This window comes from Puma concolor, chromosome B2 (assembly GCF_028749965.1).
Source record: "Puma concolor isolate L17-30 chromosome B2, mPumCon1.1.hap2, whole genome shotgun sequence".
NCBI classification, from domain to species: Eukaryota; Metazoa; Chordata; class Mammalia; order Carnivora; family Felidae; genus Puma; species Puma concolor.
The window spans coordinates 31,650,458-31,670,400 of record NC_141671.1 but is presented as its reverse complement, the minus strand read 5'-3'; the positions used below and the strand labels follow the sequence as shown (position 1 = coordinate 31,670,400).

The following is a 19,943-nucleotide window of genomic DNA, read 5'->3' as shown; positions in this document are numbered from 1 at the left end:
AAGGACTGCCTGATCCACTGATACACGAGAGTGATTGGCTTCTGCTCAGGAGTCTGGTCTGAGATACTAAAACTCTAAGCACACCTAGGACATCTGGAGAGATCTGAAACATCTGATTTTTTATCCCCAAATGTCCATTTCTTCCAATATCCACTTAGACTTGTCAATGTTGGCAAAATGCAACTTAATGCAAAGTAAACTAATGAGATAAGGACCTATATTAGCCTCCAGATCCATCCACCATGGCCCCCACCAATCCCTGCCCTCAAGTCTGCTTGAGGGAGACTCCTCAAGACCTAAGAGACATTAGGGGAGTTTGATGAAAAGACTGAGGGAAGGAAAACAAATTTGACTGCGCTCCTCTTAAGTGCCAGGAACTGGGCTACACAAGTTGTATTTATGACACTTCAATTTCACACATGCACACAGACATGAAGGAAGACATGAGCCCTGCCATCTATTAGTCTTTAATCCAGGAACTTCCTAGAGGAGGGAAGGCTGGACCTGCAAGGACACTCCCCCCACCTCCCAGTCCTCAAGCCCAGCCCAGCCCCCAGCTCTACACAACTCTAGGTGAAAAAGGAGCAGGAAGAGGACCTTGGACTCAGCAATGGCCCAGAATGACATGGCCAGAAAGCTTATCTCCTCTGAATTCCAGTCCTTGGATCCCATGTTGGGAGGGAGAAACATGAAGGAATGACAAAGCACAGGGAAGATGTTCCCTAAGGACCCTGGAAGGACACCTGGAGGTACTGCAGGAAGGACACCAAACAGCAAACTTCCCTGCTCTCCCTCAGCTCATCAGGCTCATGTCTCAGCTGCTTTATCAGCAAACATTGCTCACTGGCTGCTCACTGGCCATTAATTATTTTTCTTGCTCAGAACATAAATTATTCTGATGTTAATGCGGTTAATATTATACTTTCTTCTTTTTTTTAATTTTTTTAACGTTTATTTATTTTTGAGACAGAGAGAGACAGAGCATGAACAGGGGAGGGGCAGAGAGAGAGGGAGACACAGAATCTGAAACAGGCTCCAGGCTCTGAGCTGTCAGCACAGAGCCCGATGCGGGGCTCGAACCCACGGACCATGAGATCATGACCTGAGCCGAAGTTGGACGCCTAACCGACCAAGCCACCCAGGTGCCCCTATACTTTCTTCTTTAGCAGCCACATAACATCTATCTTTCTTCATGTGTGTTTCAAACAGTTTCAGAGAAATACCTAAGCCATGAAAGAAGGGCTAAGGTAAAATGAATTGTGTTTTTATAATGTGCCAGTTGGTGGAAACGATTAAACACGCTTTTTAAAAACCTGTAATAAAATAAAGCTTAACTTATGTTAGTTTAATTTTTTATTAATTTTTTATTTGAGTATAGTAGACACACTATGTTACATGAGTTTCAGATGTACAACCTAGTGACTCAGCAAGTTTAAACATTATGCTAGTTGTGCTCTGTGTTTACAGGTCTGATTCTGCTTTTTTGCTCGCTTGTTTATTCATTTCTCTCTCTTTTTTTTTTTTTTTAGATTCCACATAGGAGTTAACTCATATGGCATTTGTCTTTCTCAGTCTGACTTATTTCACTTAGCATAATACCCTCTAGGTCCATTCATATTGTCACAAATAGCACAATCTCATCCTTTTTTATGTCTGGGTAATATTCGATTATGTATATAAACCAACTTTTCCTTATCCATTCCTCAATCAGTGAACTCTGAAGTTGCTTCCATACTTGGCTTTTGTAAATAATGCTACAACAAACATAGGGATGCATACATCACTTCAAATTAGTGTTTTCATTTGCTTTGTGTAAATACCTAATAGTGATATTAATCAATCATTCATTTATTACTATTACTATTTTGCAATACTATTTTTAATTTTTTGAGGAAACCCTATACTGTTTTCCACAGTGGCTGCACCAGGTTGCATTCCCACCAGCAGTGCAAGAAGGTTCCCCTTTCTCCACATCCTCACCAACTTCTTATTTCTTGTCTTTTTGATTTTAGCCATTCTGACAGGGGTCAAGTAATATCTCATTGTGGTTTTGATTTGCATTTCCCTGATGATGAGTGAGGTCAAGCATCTTTTCATGTGTCTATTGGTGATCTGCATGTCTTCTTGGAAAAATATCTATTAGGTCCTCTTCCCCTCCCCCATTTTTTTAATGTTTGTTTACATTTGAGAGAGAAAGAGACAGAGCGTGAGCAGGGAGGGGCAGAGACAGGGAGACACAGAATCCGAAGCAGGCTCCAGGCTCTGAGCTGTCAGCACAGAGCCTGATGTGTGGCTTGAACCCACGAACTGTGAGATCATGACCTGAGCTGAAGTTGGACGCTTAACCCACTGAGCCACTCAGGCACTCCACCTTTGGACTTGGAAGTAATGAGAGGCACTACACAGATTCTGGAAACCATGCTCAGAGTCAAAGCTTTCTGAAATTCACCCAGCATCTGAAAATTCTCTTCCTCATTCATATCTTTATTCTGGTAGAAGTTCTCTTCTTTCCAACTGGAGATGACACACAGGAAGAACCAGATCCTTCTTCTTAATTCCTGAATTAACACAGCACTGGTATTTCACGAATAACAGATATTTACTAAGGTTGGTAAGATAAGTGTGCTTCCACCATCTCAGAATAGGAGGTATATACAGTAGAATATTAGACTGCTTTCCTCTTGAACATCAATCAGCCATTCATTTCTCCAGAAATTTTTGGATGGCCAATGTCTCTGGTCAGAGTGCACATTTCCCAAAATAGAACTGGTGACCTACTCATAGCCTCTGGGTTCATCTGCACAACTCAAGTTGGATAAAATATACACCATTTAATTCTGCAGAGTCATTCAGCCCTCATCTCCTTCATATCCAAGCAGAATAAAGACTGTATGAAATAATTTTCATTACCAAAAGAAGCACTACTTCCAATAGTTAAATGCAGCCTACCCTAAACCCGCTCAGTAAACTATTATCTTCTGTTGCCTGAGCATAAGGCATGAACTGACTGTTCTCATAGCCATACCCCAGGAGACTGCATCCAGAGCAAGAGTGCAAGACACCAGGTCATCCAGGACTGACCTCAGAGGCTTTTGTCTCAAGGAATGTGAAGCTCCAGAAAGAGCCACCATAAGGAGTCTGGGACAGTGTTGGGGTCCTATGGTCACATAGCCTCAAGGTCATAGGGGAGTAATGGAGAGTCAGCCCCTGGGAGAGCACCATCAAAAGCACAGCCTGAGCTGAACCCATTCCCTGAGAGGCTTACAGGTTCCTCCAAAGAAGAAGGAGGATTGTTAAGGGGCACAGGGGTCTCTGTAGGCAAACCCACCACAGAGCAGATGGTCAGGGACACATCTCCTGACTTAATCATGAAGTATGGAAACAGAGTCCCAGTGGAGGAAGTTAGAGGGAAGGAGAAAAGGTGAGATCCATCAGTCATGTTATAGAAGGAGACATCCCCTTCTTTGAGGTCTAAGAAAACACCCACCCTGTGGGGAACTTCATCACAGATTACCTGATGCTCAGGGAGGATAAGGGCATATAATTTACCTCCGTTCCACCTCAGAACCCAGAACCCCACTTCTGGGTACTCTTTGTACCATTCTTTCCTCTCCACATCTCCCCTACAGACCCCCAGACCCCACTCGCTTCTGTTTCCATTCCTGATCTCCACCTCCCAGTAACAGCGCCCTGATGTGATGGCCTCCTGGCCCAAGATGCTACAGCGTCTTTCTGGGTCCTCAGTTGTGTCCTCCAAGGTCACACTAGTCTGTCCACCAGAGACAGCAAGGTGCGGATCTGCAGACGCTGGATCCAGAGTGACAGACACTGCAGAGAGAGTTGCCAATCATGCAAGACCTTCCCCTGCCCCATAACAAGGGCACACAACCACCACCACCACCCTCAGACACCTAGTTGCATATGGGAAGGGCTAAGCCTCCTGAGGTGAGAGTCTTGTGACTCAAGTACACAGCTCTCCAAGCAGGAGAAGTAAGCATACGACTGATCTGAGGGTTAGATAGGTCACAGGGAACTTGAGGACTAGTCTGGACTCATGGACTTAAGAATATATATTTGGAATCCAATATCAGCCACATCCACTAAGCTCAGCTATGTGACTTTCACTGCCCCATCCCACTGCACAACCATTGATGGTGCCAGCATTTGTATCACCACAGCAAGCTAAAGGAGACATCAGAAGCCATGGGGCAGCAGTAGGAGTACCCAGAAAGAATGTGAAGTAACTCACAGGCCTGGAACTTCTCCTTCCGCCAGTCTACAAGAGAACCATATTTCACAAGTGTAACAACAAATCAGAGATTTGAGGAGACTGTACATATCAGTGTCGATATCTTTTGGAAAAATCATTTGGAAACATTCAACTGAAGTATTTATTTCTTTACACACACACACACACACACACACACACACACAGCCATCATGCTACAGCCTTCCCATGAAAGCCAAGCTATAAAACTTAACCACTGAGAGGCTGGATAACAACCTGAAAAGAAAGCTCTAGACCCAGATTTCACCATCATATTATGCTTTCTCAAGAATCCTTAGCCACACATCTATCCTGAAAGCTAGGTTTTCTTGAGAAGAATTGGGGAGATAAAAAATTCTGAGGCCTCCATTTATTTCTAAACAATTGATTAAACTGAACTTGGAGGTTGAATCTAAGCCATGGTAGAGACCATACAACCTGGCAGAGCTGAACTTGGAAGACAGCTACAAGCCCTGGGCGAGGAGAATTCAGGACACAGCATCAGAGAAATTGTCCCCAGTCAGAAGGCAATGGAGAGGTTTCAAGGAAGGGAGAGACAGAAGTTCAAGCAGGAAAGACATACATCCAGGGAAAGGACAGACACTATGAACTTGTTTCCCCATTTCGTGGGTTATTGGGAGGAAAAATATCCCTATATGTAAGGGGAAATCAAAAATATCGGTCTAGTCATCTGCTTCCCCCCTTAACTGCTCAGAGAGATCAAAATCACCAGGAGAAACCCCACGTAGTAGGTACCCAAATATGGTCATGTCCTAGGCCCCCTTATTCATGACATTGAAAAATTATTTTTCAATTTTTAAATACGATGAGATCAGATATTACTTCACCTCACGCTATGAGCCGATCAATATGCAAATATTGATTCTACTGTAATGGTATCTGTCCTTACAAAATAAAAAGGTATACAAGGTATACATTAAAACACATGCACTTCAATCCATCAGAGAAGGGGGAATGCTAAAAGAAGACTATTTGATCCTTATTTTTAATAAATAAATCCCAGGAATCAGTGAGACTCTCTAAGGGGGTTTCCTCACACATCTAGCCCCAGGTCTCCTGCATCCCTGGCTCCCCCTTCTCTGCTCTCATAGTCCATGTTCATGATCATGAACAAAACAGCTGGGACAAACACCCGCGCGTGCACACACACACATACACACCCCACACAGGTTCAAAGGACCCAGATTCTTAACTCACACCGGTGCTAAGTGGTGTTCTGGATAACCTTTCACTGCTTTAGGATCCCCCTCACCACACTCTTGCCCCAACTGCTACTGGAAGGTTGAGATGGTCTCATGATCAGAAGCAAACTCAGTCAGAAAAGTACTTCAAAACTGCTCAAAATACTGCAAGTCTTTTCAGAAATCTCTCAAAGAGGTATCAGGGAGTTTATTACTTCTTGTGCACCCAAAAACTTTGCACACCCTCTGTGTACTTTACACTCAAACCACCGTGATTATGATTTGTGGTCTCTCTTCCACCTCTCTGACCTACCCAAAATCTCTCCAAGAGGAATCACAGGATTTCTACTCCCTTCTCATCTCCTCTCTTCCTCACTGCTTTTCTTTCCCTGATTTGTTCCCAACTTTTCTCTGATAAACAATTTTCACTCCGCTAACTTTCTCCTATCGTATCTTCACACATTGCCCTGATAAATCAAACCAGTAACAAGCCCATCAGGTAAACATGCAATTCTCCTAAAGGAGAGATAATGGTTGTGAACAAGTATAAGTTATAGTTCTTTCAAAAAAAATTTTTTTTAAGTTCTTCCTCTGTTACACAAACATACACATAGGATTTTGTATATAATTGCAGATAGCTCTCAGACCCACCACCAGGAGTCCATAAATATCCTGGAAGCTCTGAATCTCAGATTCAGAACAGTAAAGCAATTACTTTCACAGCAAGCAGGGAAGTTTAGAGGAAGAAACCCAACTTGGACAAGGAGCATGAGGAAACAAATGATGACCACCATTCCAGGGGACCAAGACAAAAACAGGAAAATCAAAAGTAGGTCTGCAAGATGTAGGAATTTCAGGGTAAAATGGATTCAGAACCAAGGATCCCCTTAGGAATACCTGAATCGTAAGCAAGCAAGAATGATATCTGAAATCTTCTAGAGACAGCAATTTCTGGTCTACAAAGCCATTACTGTGTTCCAACTGTCCTTATAAATGAGCACTCTTTTGTCACTGCACCAGCAAAAGCATCAGTTGAACAAGGTGTGTTCAGATGAAGTTGCTAATCCTAATAGTGACCTACAGTAGAGGACCAGTCAGAATAGAGGCAGATCTGTGTTTCCCAGAAGAGTCCCTGAAGTCTTCACAAGGAAATGACAAACATGACAAGGAGAACAGGGACACCCACCCTGTCCTGGTATGGGGTCCACTGACAGAGAAGGGGGAAGAGTTGAGGCTGAAGGGGTAAGGGCACAGAAATCTGAGTTACTCACCTGCATACAACTGCGCCTTCCTCCAGCCTGAAAAGGGACACACTCTGGTGAAATATGAGCCAGAACAAGTATGCTTAGCATTGATCTACTGGCCTTGCCTCCTCTCTGTACTACAGGTGACACTCCCAACAGAGTAGGGAGGCTGGAGAGGAGATATCCTCTTCCAATGTGCAGACAACAGGGTATTGGGGGAAATTCCCTGGATCACAGGTCAGGAAGCCTGAATTGCAGGCTGAGTTCCACCCCAGCCTGCTGCAGCTGTGTGACCTTTTGCAAAGCCATTTAGTATCCTGTGCCTTAAAAACCTCAAATATTCTTATTCTATCTCCATTCAGTTTTGCTTCTATGAAAATATTTTAGGGAATAAAATATAAATTACTCCATAATTATAAACAGAAATCATTATTACATCCAATGTTTTCCAGCAAAGAGATATTTGGGAAAGAACACAAAAGGGGACATGAACTAAGGACAGGGATTAGGTGGGATCTGGGGTAAAAAGGGCCAAACTTTCTCAGAAAACACATCACTGTTCTGGAGCATTGACAGCTAACCCCACCACATTCCCACCCATGGTCTGCCCAGTCCTCTACCCATCACTTTGTGACCAGCACCTCCAGGAACTGGAGAGAAAAGACTCTCCCTGGATGGTGTTATATGGAGGGGACACACTCCTAAACTTAATGACCCCATTTATTTACATGGCTTCTTTACCAAAATCTCAGAGCATCCAGTTTGAATGAGAACTAGATGCACTGAAGGCTAAAAAGTTAGCAAGATGGTGGGGAGATCAGCACTGGAATAAACCCAAGATGCGTGACAGACTCCAGGGACCACCATCACCCCAGGTTCCCAAGCACTGGGTGGGAAACAGCACCCCAGATAGGGAAAGTCCATGGAGCAGGGTCCTGCCCCCCACCAGCTTCCACTTCTGCCCCAGGGAAGGGTCCATATGTCTGTGCCTGAAACAAGGAGAAGGGACACCTTAGCTTAGGTAGGACAGGAGACCCAAAGACAACTGGAGAGTCACTCACCACCCAGATAAATGGATTTCCTCCTGCCTGAAAGACAACACAGGAAACTGGTGAGCTAATAACCAGAGTGTCTCCTACACAGGGGACTCAGGAACTTCTGGGGAAAGAACAGAATTTACCGAGATCTTCTTGGAGTTCATCTGAAAGAGAGTGAAAAATAAGTCTGAACTCCCATCCTTAAGAAAGGAAAGACTGCACCTAGAGAACCCATAAAAGGACTTCTCGGTATCCTGAAGATCTAACTCCAGACCCGCCTCCACAGCTCCAGCTGTCCTTTCTGGGCCTGTTCAGCCACCTGCTTCCAGCCAAGCCCCTTGCTGTCAGCTTGTCCTCTGCACCACCTTCCACACTTGCCTGCCTTGGCTCCTGAGCTGCCTTACCTCTGGCCTTCAACGCCTCCTCCTTTGTCCGCCGGGCCTCCTCCTTGTCCCTGCGCAGTCTCTCCCATTCCTGCATCTCCTGCCTCTTTACAGTATGTTCTGTCTTGATGTAATAGGCAGCCCCAAGGAGTGAGAGCATCAGCACCACGAGGCTCACTATGAAAGCTGGCTTCCAGGGAGAGGCCTGGGGGAAGAAGGGCTCTGTGGCCAGCCAGGGACCCCATCAGCGGCACAGACCAGAGCAGCCCAGCCCAACGCTCACAGAAACCCTAGGCCACTCCCTCTGGCCCTGCTGGGAATGGGAAGTAGTGCTGACCTGGGATGAAAATGGCCATCGCCTTCTTCTGGTCCAGGACGGGGTTGAGGACTGAGCAGGTCATGTTCCCTGAAGAGCTGTCCCTCACCACCAGAGCAGACTCCACGCTGAACAGCCCTTCAGTGTCTTGGGCATGGGTCTCAGAGAATGTCAGGAACTTTTCCCCATTAGCAGCTCTCCACTGTATCTGGGGCTTTGGGAACCATCCCGAGGCCGTGCACACCACTCGGACCCCGTCCTCCTCTGGCCCTGTGATGTGCACTTGAGGGACAGAGCCCACACCTGTGAGAGAGAAGCTGGAGAGCACAAGGAGGCCTTCCAGAATCCAGGGATGCCAGCAGAGCCTTCCTCTGCACAACTCTGGTGTAGCATTGCATTCCAGGGCTCCCTGGGGAGTGGTCCCTGCAAGGATTAGAGCAGGGGTCCTGCCACAGGGAACAGAAGGAAGGAGCATGGGGACCTGCAGAGGGCAGGGCTCTTCTCCCATCCATGAAGCTGGGAAGTCCATCACCCAGAGTAACACAAAGGAATTTCATCCCAAGTTCTATCCTTCTCTGCTCTTCTCAGCTCACACACTCTCCAGGGCATCGGCTAGCACACTCACTGCCCTGTGGTAAATCATTTCCATCCTTGACAACCTTACCTACTTCCTGAGCTCCCCCTGCTAATATCCACATGTTAGCTCTGCCAGGATTCCTCACAGATGCTTCAAACTCAAACCCTGAACTGATTCATATTTGGCTTCTCTGTGATAGGCTGATGATGAAAATATTCCCAATCCTTAAGCCTGTTTCACATCCAGCTCACCTTCTGCCTATGAAGGCATATATTTAACGCCTTCACACTCTGCTTCCGGTTTCCATCATGGGACTTATCTGGGCCACTGAGAGTTCAGGGAATGTGACTCCAGCAGAGTTGGAAAGTACTTGTGCCATTGCCTTGCCCTCTGCCACAGGAAGGACATGCTTGGGCTAGAGCAGTCCTTCCAGCTAAAGCTGTCCTAGATCAGCCAACAGCCCAATGAACTTCACCCGTGTGAGTAAACCCAGTCAAGGTCGACTGTCAGGACAAAATATATTAAAAGGGAGAGGCTTCTTGTCCCTGTTGAAAGTAAGGTCCCTTCCCATCCTTTTTCTTATGCCATTTACTTGAGGAAATTTGTGATTGTGGGGGCTTTCTCTCCTCTTTGAAATGTATATACGTCATTTGCGAAAACTACATAGGCCTTTTGTCAGGGTTGTGATCCAGGAATGTGTTTCTCAAGACCTTGGGAGCCCTCTTTCTGAACTGTTAACACCAAGGTGGACAGCACCCCTCTCTCCCAGTTACTGGGGGAGTGTAGGAGCCTAACCTCATTGGGGACCAGGGCCCAAGTGCAAAACCACTTCCTGTCATAAAGATGGGAGAAGTTGTAAAAACAAACTGTTTTAACTTTTATTTGTCTGGAAAACTCTTCCTCTTTCCTTCCATTCTGAATGACAGCCTTGCTGCAGGTTTTTTCCTTTCAGTACTCTGAATATATCATGCCACTCCCTCCTGGCCTGACAAGTTTCTGTTGAAATCTCTACTGAGTAACAGGAGGAAGTGTTGAACCACTATATTGCACTATATTGAGCCACTATATAAAATTACATGTTAACTACACTGGAATTTAAAAAGCTTTTTTTGGGGGGGGCACCTGGGTGGCGCAGTCGGTTAAGCATCCGACTTCAGCCAGGTCACCATCTCGCGGTCCGTGAGTTCGAGCCCCGCATCAGGCTCTGGGCTGATGGCTCGGAGCCTGGAGCCTGTTTCTGATTCTGTGTCTCCCTCTCTCTCTGCCCCTCCCCCGTTCATGCTCTGTCTCCCTCTGTCCCAAAAATAAAATAAAACGTTGAAAAAAAAATTAAAAAAAATAAAAAAAATAAAAAGCTTTTTTTTTAACTTTTAAGATTGGGGAATTTGTTTTTCCTTGGGATAAAGCCAATCAGCTAACATAGATGGTCGCCCCAATTACCAAGTACATTTAGGGTGTGCTGCCCATGACAAATGATACTGTCAAGTCCATTTACTTGAGGGCTAGTAACTGTCTATCCAGAGAACATGTATGTAACAAGTTGCGTCTGCATGGCTATGTAAAAAGGTGAGATTTCTTCTGTCTTTGCAACCCCTTGGTAGATTCTCTGGGATGCACATCACTTACTGGTTAATGCTAATGACATAATAATAATAAACATAATAAAAATGTTTTCTTTCCCTACTACCGTTGTGAAGACGATTTCTGGATTCGGAGACTTTGCCTTTAATTATATTTCCCCTACACTTAAGATGTATGAGTAAGCACCATTAAGATTTGTCAAACACAGCTCAGGTGAGCTGAACTCCCCTAATGCTCAACAGTAAATAAAAGGTTGTTACTATGTGCAACTGAGATTTCTGTCTGTGTTGCACAGCATTATGACAGCAATCAACAACTAACACAAAATAGCAATACTTCTAAATACTACTACTAAACAACAAATTGCCAAAAAACATGCAAACAAACAACAATTAAAACAAAACAAAACAAAACAAAAAAACCTTGGGAGTCTCCAGTCCCTTCTCTCCAACCCCCAAACTCTTTGCTTCCCCAAATCCACCCACTCAGTTGGGTCTACTTTCCAAACATCTCTGACACTGGAACCCCTTCTCTTCTCCCACCCCACTGCTCTGACATCAATTCAGGGAACCATCCTCCCCACCCTGTAACTACATGTCTTTCTCCAGTCTTGCTCACCTTCTATGTACCCTCTCTCACAGCTGTCAAAGCAAACCTCCTCCCAAAAACACCTCCCTTCACTGCTCTGTTTAAAATTTCCTCAGCTCTTCTTCCCAACTCCGTAATACACCACACAAAACCTTCTATGGTCTGGCATCGCCCCTAACCTCAAAACCCCTCACCACTTCTTCCCAAGTTCTCCCACCCGGGCCACTCCAGCCCCAGGACTATTTGGTTAACTGTTGAACTGCTCATAACCACAATCACCATGCTCTCTGTGCCCTTCATCAACCACCAGGGCTCTTTGGAACACTTTCTGGATTCACTCAAGTACCTGCTCAAGTGTGTACTCCTCATGCACTGTTCAAGATCAATCCCTTCTCTCTGCCCGTGGACCAGGATTGTCACTTCTCACCAACCTCCCATCCACCTGTCTCACCAACCACATGGCTTCCTTGTCTGCCCAGACACACCAGCCACACTCCAACCTTGGTTGTTTCACATGAGTATTCTTCTGCTTGGAACTCTCACCCCCAGATACCCACTTAGCTAAGTCTCTACTCACCACCATCTAACATCCTCTATAACCCATCTGTCTGTCTAGTTACTGTCTTTAACATAAACTCTGCAGGACAGGGATCTCTATTTGGTTCACTGATGTATTCAGGTGCCCAGAAGGGGACCTGGCACTTAGTAGGGATTCTATATATCTTAAAAGGGTATAAAGAATTAAGTGGGCTGGGAATGCAAGCTGGTGCAGCCACTCTGGAAAATACTATGAAGGTTCCTCAAAAAAACTACAAATAGAACTACCCTACGACCCAGCAATTGAACTACTAGGCATTTATCCAAGGGATACAGTTGTGCTGTTTCAAAGGGACACATGCACCCCCATGGTTATAGCAGCACTTACAACATTAGCCAAAGTATGGAAAGAGCCCAACTGTTCATCGATGGATGAATGGATAAAAAAGAGGTGGTATATGGGGCGCCTGGGTGGCGCAGTCGGTTAAGCGTCCGACTTCAGCCAGGTCACGATCTCGCGGTCCGTGAGTTCGAGCCCCGCATCGGGCTCTGGGCTGATGGCTCAGAGCCTGGAGCCTGTTTCTGATTCTGTGTCTCCCTCTCTCTCTGCTCCTCCCCCGTTCATGCTCTGTCTCTCTCTGTCCCAAAAATAAATAAACGTTGAAAAAAAAAAAAAAAAATTAAAAAAAAAAAAAAAAAAAAAAAAAGAGGTGGTATATATATACAATAGAGTATTACTCGGCAATCAAAAAGAATGAAATCTTGCCATCTGCAAGTACGTGGATGGAACTAGAGGGTATTATGCTAAGTGAAATTAGTCAGTCAGAGAAAGACAAAAATCATATGACTTCACTCATATGAGGATTTTAAGAGACAAAACAGATGAACATAAAGGAAGGGAAACAAAAATAATATAAAAACAGGGAGGGGGACAAAACAGAAGAGACTCATAAACATGGAGAACAAACTGAGGGTTACTGGAAGGGTTGAGGGAGGGGGATGGGCTAAATGCGTAAGAGGCACTAAAGAATCTACTCCTGAAATCATTGTTGTACTATATGCTAACTAATTTGGATGTAAATTTTTAAAAATTAAAAAAATAATTAAATACATAAATAAATAAAGTTCAGTGTGGGGAAAAAAAGATACTGGTATATTGTTAGGACAGACAAATTAATGCAAAAATGGGGGCAAGGGGTGTTGAGTAACAGATAATTAGCCAGTCCTTAGAGGAAAAATTTTAAAAGAATGTACTCATGAACTTGCATGCATTGATGACAGAGTTGTAAATCAAAAGAAATATTTCTGATTTACTTTTCATCAATTTAACAAAAATGTGATTTTATACTCGAGTCGTAATACTTTCTTTTATGAAAGAAAACTTAAAAATAAACTGATGATTGGGGCACCTGGGTGGCTCAGTCGGTTGAGCGTCTGACTTCAGCTCACGTCATGATCTCGCAGCTCGTGAGTTCGAGCCCCGTGTCGGGCTCTTTGCTGACAGCTCAGAGCCTGGAGCCTGCTTCAGATTCTGTGTCTCCCTCTCTCTCTGCCCCAACCCACTCGCATTCTGTCTCTGTCTCTCTCAAAAATAAATAAACATTTAAAAAAAGAAATAAACTGATGATTTTTCTAACAACAAAAAAAAAGAATTAAGTGAGTGATGGGCATTGAGGAGGGCACCTGTTGGGATGAGCACTGGGTGTTGTATGGAAACCAATTAGACAATAAATTATATAATAAATAAATAAATAAACATTAAAAAATAAAAAAAAGAATTATAAGGATTCCTATTGAACTAAGCAATAAGTGAAAATCACTCTTTTCCTCATTTCTAAAATGAGGGGACTGATTCACTTGGCCCCTGATGTTGCTCCCAACTCCAACACTCAGGCCACTAAATATAGATCAACCACTCACCTGCCACCTTCAGCTCCAAACTGGCCTCTTCATAGAAACTTCCCTTTCTGAAGAAGCAGGTATACAGCCCGTTGTCGGAAGCCTGGACCTTGTGGATACGCACAGTGGCCTCCCCCTGGCTGAGGAAGTCCTTCACCAGCGAGGTCCGCCCTGTGTACTGAGCCAGCTGCTCTTCTTTCTGTTCCTGCTGGTTTTCATAGATGAACACTGCTTCTGAGAACTTGAAGCGGAACCACCGCAGCTCCATGTTTTCCACATCCATGGCTGGGGACACATGACAGGGCAGCGTGACGTTCCCACCCAGCACTGCCACAATGGGGTCCGGGGGGCCAATCACCACAAACTCCTCTGTGGACACAGACACAGGAGTGAGAAAGTGGAGAGACACAGGTAGGGAGGCATGGAACACATACTGTCAGGTGGGGGACCCAGGCAGGCAGGGGTGAGTAGCAGGTGGGAGGCTCTGACCTGATAGACTGAGCTGTGACCACTCTGAGTTGGGACAAGATCATCTTACCACACCTTTGAAACCCGGAAATGATATCAAAGAGACTCCCTCAGCAGCCTGTGTTCCTGGTTTCCAGCCCTCCATGAAGGACTCTCTAACTCAGGGGTTCTAACCTTCCACAAGCATTACAATCACCAGGAAGGCGTGTAAAACACTGACAGCTGGGTTCCACCCCCAGAGCTTCTGGCTCAGTACATCTGGGGTGGATCCAATGATGCACATTTCTAAGGGGTTCCCAGGGATGCTGAGACTGATGTTCCAGGGACCATACTCTGAGATCACAGCTCCAGCTTGGCTCCTCTTAGAACAGGACTGAAAACTGGTTAAAGTTTATTATGTCTGCCCATGTGTTTCTCCTCTGCTGAATTACATGTGCATTAAAACTAGAGCCCACAGTTATTTCCATTAAAACCTGCCCTCACTCCATCACACAAGCACCGAAATCACCACCACTTTTCACAGGCCTTGGTCTTCTGAGACGTGGTGGACACGTCATGACATGACACTTCTGCAGAAAGAACCCTGTTGGATCTCCAAAGAGTGACTTCTCATCTCCTGTGCTACTCGACTTTGGCTGATTCACTATCTGTCTCACCTGAGGAATGACAGTGACTAGTCTCCCTGGGACTATCCTCTTCCCAGCCCCATTTGTGTGACCCTTTTAACCTGCAAGTAAAACCATGTCCCCTCTCTATTCAAGCCCTCCAATGCCTCTCTGGTTCCCGAAGTGACCTGCAAGCCCAATAAGGATGATCCCTCAGTGCTCTCTGACATCCAACTCTTGTTTCTCTTTCTTGCTCACTCTGTTCTTCCACCCAACACATGCCTCCTCTGCTCCTTCAACACCCAGGCACACTGCCTGCTTTGCTCTGGCTGCTCCCCACTCTGGAAACCCTCTTTCCATGGGGATCTGGACAGGATGGTACTCCACATGTTCATTCCCATCTCACTGCCTACACCGACCACCTTATGGAGCACTGCTGCCCGCCCACACACCCTCCTGCACCGCTGACTGCCCACCCTGCTCTACTTCCTTCTCCCATACTGTCCACTCCTCTAACAGACATAGATTCCATGGAGTTGAGGTAGTTAGTACTCGCTGTCTCCTGTCAGAACGTAAGCTCTGTGGAGACAGGGACTCTGGTTTGTACATAGATCAGCACCTTACACAAACTTCATACCCTGTAAATATTTATGGAATGTAATGAATTAATAACAAAATAACTACTTACATACCAATAGAGCCAGCAAACAAAAAATAAAAAGAAATTTATTTTCACACTTTTCATAGTGAAATTCACATTTTTTTACTTTGTAAGACATAAACTCCTCATTGGACAACTGTCTTGGTCCCCTTCCCTTATTTTATAGTCCTGGGACTCATCCTTTTTTTTTTTAATTTATTTTATTTACATTCAAATTAGTTAACATACAGTGTAGGATTGGTTTCAAGAGTAGGACCCAGTGATTCATCACTTGCATATGACACCCAGTGCTCATCCCAACAAGTGCCCTCCTTAATGCCCATCACACATTTAGCCCATCCCCTACCCACCTCTCCTCTAGCAGTCCTCAGTTTGTTCTCTGTATTTAAGAGTCTCTAATGGTTTGCCTCCCTCTCTGTTTTTTTTTCTTTTCTTTTTTTTTTTTTTAAATTTTTTTTTTTCAACGTTTATTTATTTTTGGGACAGAGAGAGACAGAGCATGAACAGGGGAGGGGCAGAGAGAGGGAGACATAGAATCGGAAACAGGCTCCAGGCTCTGAGCCATCAGCCCAGAGCCTGACGCGGGGCTCGAACTCACGGACCGCGAGATCGTGACCTGGCTGAAGCCGGACGCTTAACCGACTGCGCCACCCAGGCGCCCCATCAGCCTCCCTCTCTGTTTTTATCTTACTTTTCCTTCCACTCTGCTGTTTTGTTTCTTAAATTCTACAGATGAATGAAATCATATGGTATTTGTCTCTCTCTGACTCATCTCGCTTAGCATAACACCCTCAAGTTCCATCCACATTGTTGCAAATGGCAAGATTTCATTCTTTTTGCTCACCGAGTAGTATTCCATTGTACATCTATACTGTTTCTTATTTATCTATTAATCAGTCAATGGACATTTGGGCTCTTTCCAATACTTTGGCTATTGTTGATAGTGCTGTTATAAACATTGCGGTATGTGTGCCCCTTTTAATCAGTACATAGGTTTCCTTTGGATAAATACTTAGTAGTGCAATTGCTGAGTTGTAGGGTGGTTTTATTGTTAATGTTTGAGGAACCTCCATACTGTCTTCTAGAGTGGGTGCACCATGTTGCATTTGGTTCTGGGACTCTTCTTAAATATTTAATTATACCTAGTGGTTGGGGGACCACCAGACCTTTCCTACAGCCAGGGCCTCCACCAATAACCATCTGTCCTGATGGAGACACAGCAGGGCTCCCAGAGGCTCTCGCCCACCCAAGGGAGATGCAGGAAGGGGGATGGGGACACACTTACCTGCAGACTCCCCAGCAGGCAACTGGAAGAAGAGAAGCAGGGAGGTGAGACTGGAGAGCAAAGAGCCTCTGCGGCAATCCTCCATTTCCTCGGGGCTGGGGAGACACACGGCAGGAGGCAGGAGAACACCTACAGAGATGAGGAGGGCCAGCCCACAGCTCTGGGCCTCAGAACAGACAGAAGGGCTCAAATCTGATAATAATCCCCAGAACAAGAAGAGATTTGCTACTAGTCATTATGCTGCTGGGGCTGGGGGCCCCAGGACAAAGGCTGCTCAGGACAAAGCAACTGGCCTTACTCCCAACAGAGGGCTCCATGAATTCCCCATGAAAAGTTGACCTTCATCCTCTATATCTCTGAGGAATTTCTGCCCCAAGAGAAAGGAATCCAGGAGGGGGCTTCCCAGGTAGCTTAGTCGGTTAAATATCTGACCCTTAATTCCAACTCAGGCCTTGATCTCAAGTCATGAGTTCAAGCCCCACGTTGGCACAGCTTGTGAAGCCTACTTAAAAAAAAAAAAAATAAGACGATCCCAGGAGAGACAGAGCACAGAAACGATAAAATTTGTCCTGGTCAGACAAAAAAGGGCTTCAAACCACCTACTTCTGGGTGGAGTGGGGGTCTGGCAGCAAATAGCACTGAGAAGAACAGATTCTGGAGGTGACTGCTGACTTCTCCAGATTCAGCCACTCTCTAGGCAACCACCTTAGGCTAGTTTCTTGACCTTTTCTGCCTCAGTTTCCTCAATGTCAAATGGGGATAGTAACGGGATCTCACCCCAAGATACAAGGATGTAGTGCTACACAAGTGTCAGTAAGTGAATGAAGTGCAGGCATCAGTGTATTTGTCCTGGGTCTTCTCAGAGCCTCATTATTATCCAGCACCACCACCCTCACCACAATCTCAGCCACTTCCTCAAAGCCAGCTGCTCCCACCTTTCCTTTTATTGGCCAAAAGCATCTTCAGACCCAACTTACCTGCTTAGAAAGCTGAGACTTCTGGAATGTCTCTAATTCAGTAGTGTGAGATCTCAGCAGACCCCAAATCTGCTCTCAGAGATTGCACTTGCAGTTAGCTGCTCTGAGCCCCAAACCCTGCTTCCAGTTCCAACGTTGGATGCCAGAGGGTCTTCTTGCCTGAGAGGCAGGTGGTTCCCAGATGAGTGGGGAAGCAGAACCTGAACAGGTTACATGGGTCAGAGCCAAAACAGGGTCCAGGGCCCCCACTAAGCACTCCCAAACAGGAGAATCCACCCTTCTCTGACTCCTGCACCATTTGAAAGTGAAAGCTTACAAAAAACAATCCCAGCAGACTCTGCCCTGCCCTCTGGATGGTGCACCCCAGTTATCAGTAAGGAAGCAACGTGATCAGAGCCACAGAAACAGGGCAGGTCCAGGTACAGTGACCCACCCTGATGGGAGTCACACAGAGGTACAGACTCAGCAATAGTTTGATGAACAACTGCTACTCTCCAGGTTGGCTAACTTCTAAACCATAAGCAGAGAGTGTGTAAGGCACAGCCAAGACTAATACCTAGCCCTATGCACGGCTGTTCACTACTGAAACTACTCATGACAGTTGGTGAATACCATCAGGCAAGAGTCTTTCCAAAGCCCCTAGTGTAGCTGCTTTGCTTTTCTTCACCCGGAGACCACATAGGTGTGGCAACAGAGAGGTTACTACTGGGCATCAGGAGCTTCCAGGACCAGTTCCAGGACTCTGGCCCTGCCCAAGCTGAATGGGCAGCACCCTGTGGCTTGTTAGTATTTTACAAGTATGCATGGCCTGGATACACCATTCAGTCCCCTCCCTGCCAGGCTGCAGTGTGCTCTAGGAAAGATGGATGTTATGGTCTCTGAAGGAAAACCCTGGAGCACTGGGGCTTCCTCCAGCCCCTCCCTACATGCATGTTCCCATCTCATCAGGACACCTTGGTTCACTCAGTTACATCTGCCAGAAACTGGAGGGTCATTCCACTACACAGTCCATGTTCCCACCCAGTCTACCTCCAATGCACCAGAAATGTTCAAGACTTTTCTCAAATCCATATCCGTGGCCAGTACCTAGTTCCTGGCCACCCCCATTTCTCCCCTGGCCCAAGCAGGGTGTCCCTGCTTCCCCATGAGTGTCCCCTGCGCACCTCCAGCCTGACCTCCTCAAGTTCATTTTCCTTCCAAGGTCATGATCCTCTCAAGTCAGATCTGCCTTATCTGTTCAAGGGATCCCCCTATAAACCTCTTGTCTGTGATTCCCAGGGCACAGCTTCCTCTCCGACCTCTTTCCATCACTCTGCCAGTTGTCCCTCACTGGCCTGAGTTATTTCCTCCAGTGAGTTCCTCCATTCCGAAGCCTCGGGCCTTCTCACAAGTCATTGTATGATCTTGCTCTCTCATTCTCTCTCTCTCTCTTTCTCATCCCCCAAACCCCTTAACGTCTCATTCTTGCCTAATGTGACCTTCCCCAGAGGAACCCTAGCCCACCTGCTCATCCCCATACGTGCCCCATCCACGTACTTGTTGGAGTTTTACTGGCACCCTGTCCTCCAGCACAGCTCTGACATTGGTTCTTCTGTGGAATGTCTGTGGCATCCACAAAGGGAGGCACTGTGTGCCCTGCTCACGTGCCCAGGACACAGTAAACAATAAACTTTGCTTGAGCTCATTTGCAGAGGACTCACTGCAGCAGCCCATTGGCTATTCAGCCTTGTCCAAATTTGGAAAACGTTTCATTCCACTGAGAAACACAAAAACGGTTAACTCTGACCTAATCAAGTCAGCCCAGCCCCTCGGTGGTACAACCCCACCATCTTTCCTGCTCGTTTTTCCTTCCTGTCCCAAATATATATGCTTCACTGAAACATCCCCAGGGTAGAAACTCAGATTCAACCACCTTTGCTTACTCCTTCATGTCTGCCCAGTGCTCAGGTGTTCATGAGTTAAGTGACTGGTGTTAAGACACTAGCTTGGGCTACAGCTTCCCTGGTCACATTTCTGCCAGGTTGTTGTCATGTATCTTCATTCTACAGGAGAGGAAACCAAATCTCTCAGAGTTTTGCAACCACACACCCAGCAAAGCCTCACCCAGCCTGCATTCACTCTTGATTGTTCTGAATAATTCACTGGATTTGTTTTCATGAAACAAGGCCTGACTGGCTCATGGTGCATGGGCTTGATAGGTTTCTGCCTGCATGTCTGGTCTGAGATATTAAAACTCTGCACAAATCCAAGACCTCTGGATATATCTGAACACATCCCAGGTTGTCATCCGGAAAGGTCTATTCTGCCAATATCCAC

At 45.8% G+C, this 19,943-nt stretch overlaps 1 protein-coding gene across 1 annotated transcript; it reads right to left on the bottom strand.

Moving 5' to 3' along the window:
• Positions 1-1,473: 1,473 nt before the first annotated feature.
• Positions 1,474-19,273, bottom strand: LOC147580858 (butyrophilin-like protein 1). The gene is made up of 11 exons (XM_086705903.1): positions 19,164-19,273; positions 17,628-17,827; positions 16,651-16,779; positions 13,653-14,000; positions 8,471-8,752; positions 8,155-8,355; positions 7,894-7,914; positions 7,775-7,801; positions 6,741-6,767; positions 4,250-4,276; positions 1,474-3,828 (listed from the first exon to the last, which is right to left on the bottom strand). Exons 3-11 carry the CDS (start codon positions 16,733-16,735, stop codon positions 3,164-3,166), a joined length of 1,683 nt encoding a protein of 560 aa, XP_086562029.1. The 5' UTR covers positions 16,736-16,779; positions 17,628-17,827; positions 19,164-19,273; the 3' UTR covers positions 1,474-3,163.
• Positions 19,274-19,943: the final 670 nt, after the last annotated feature.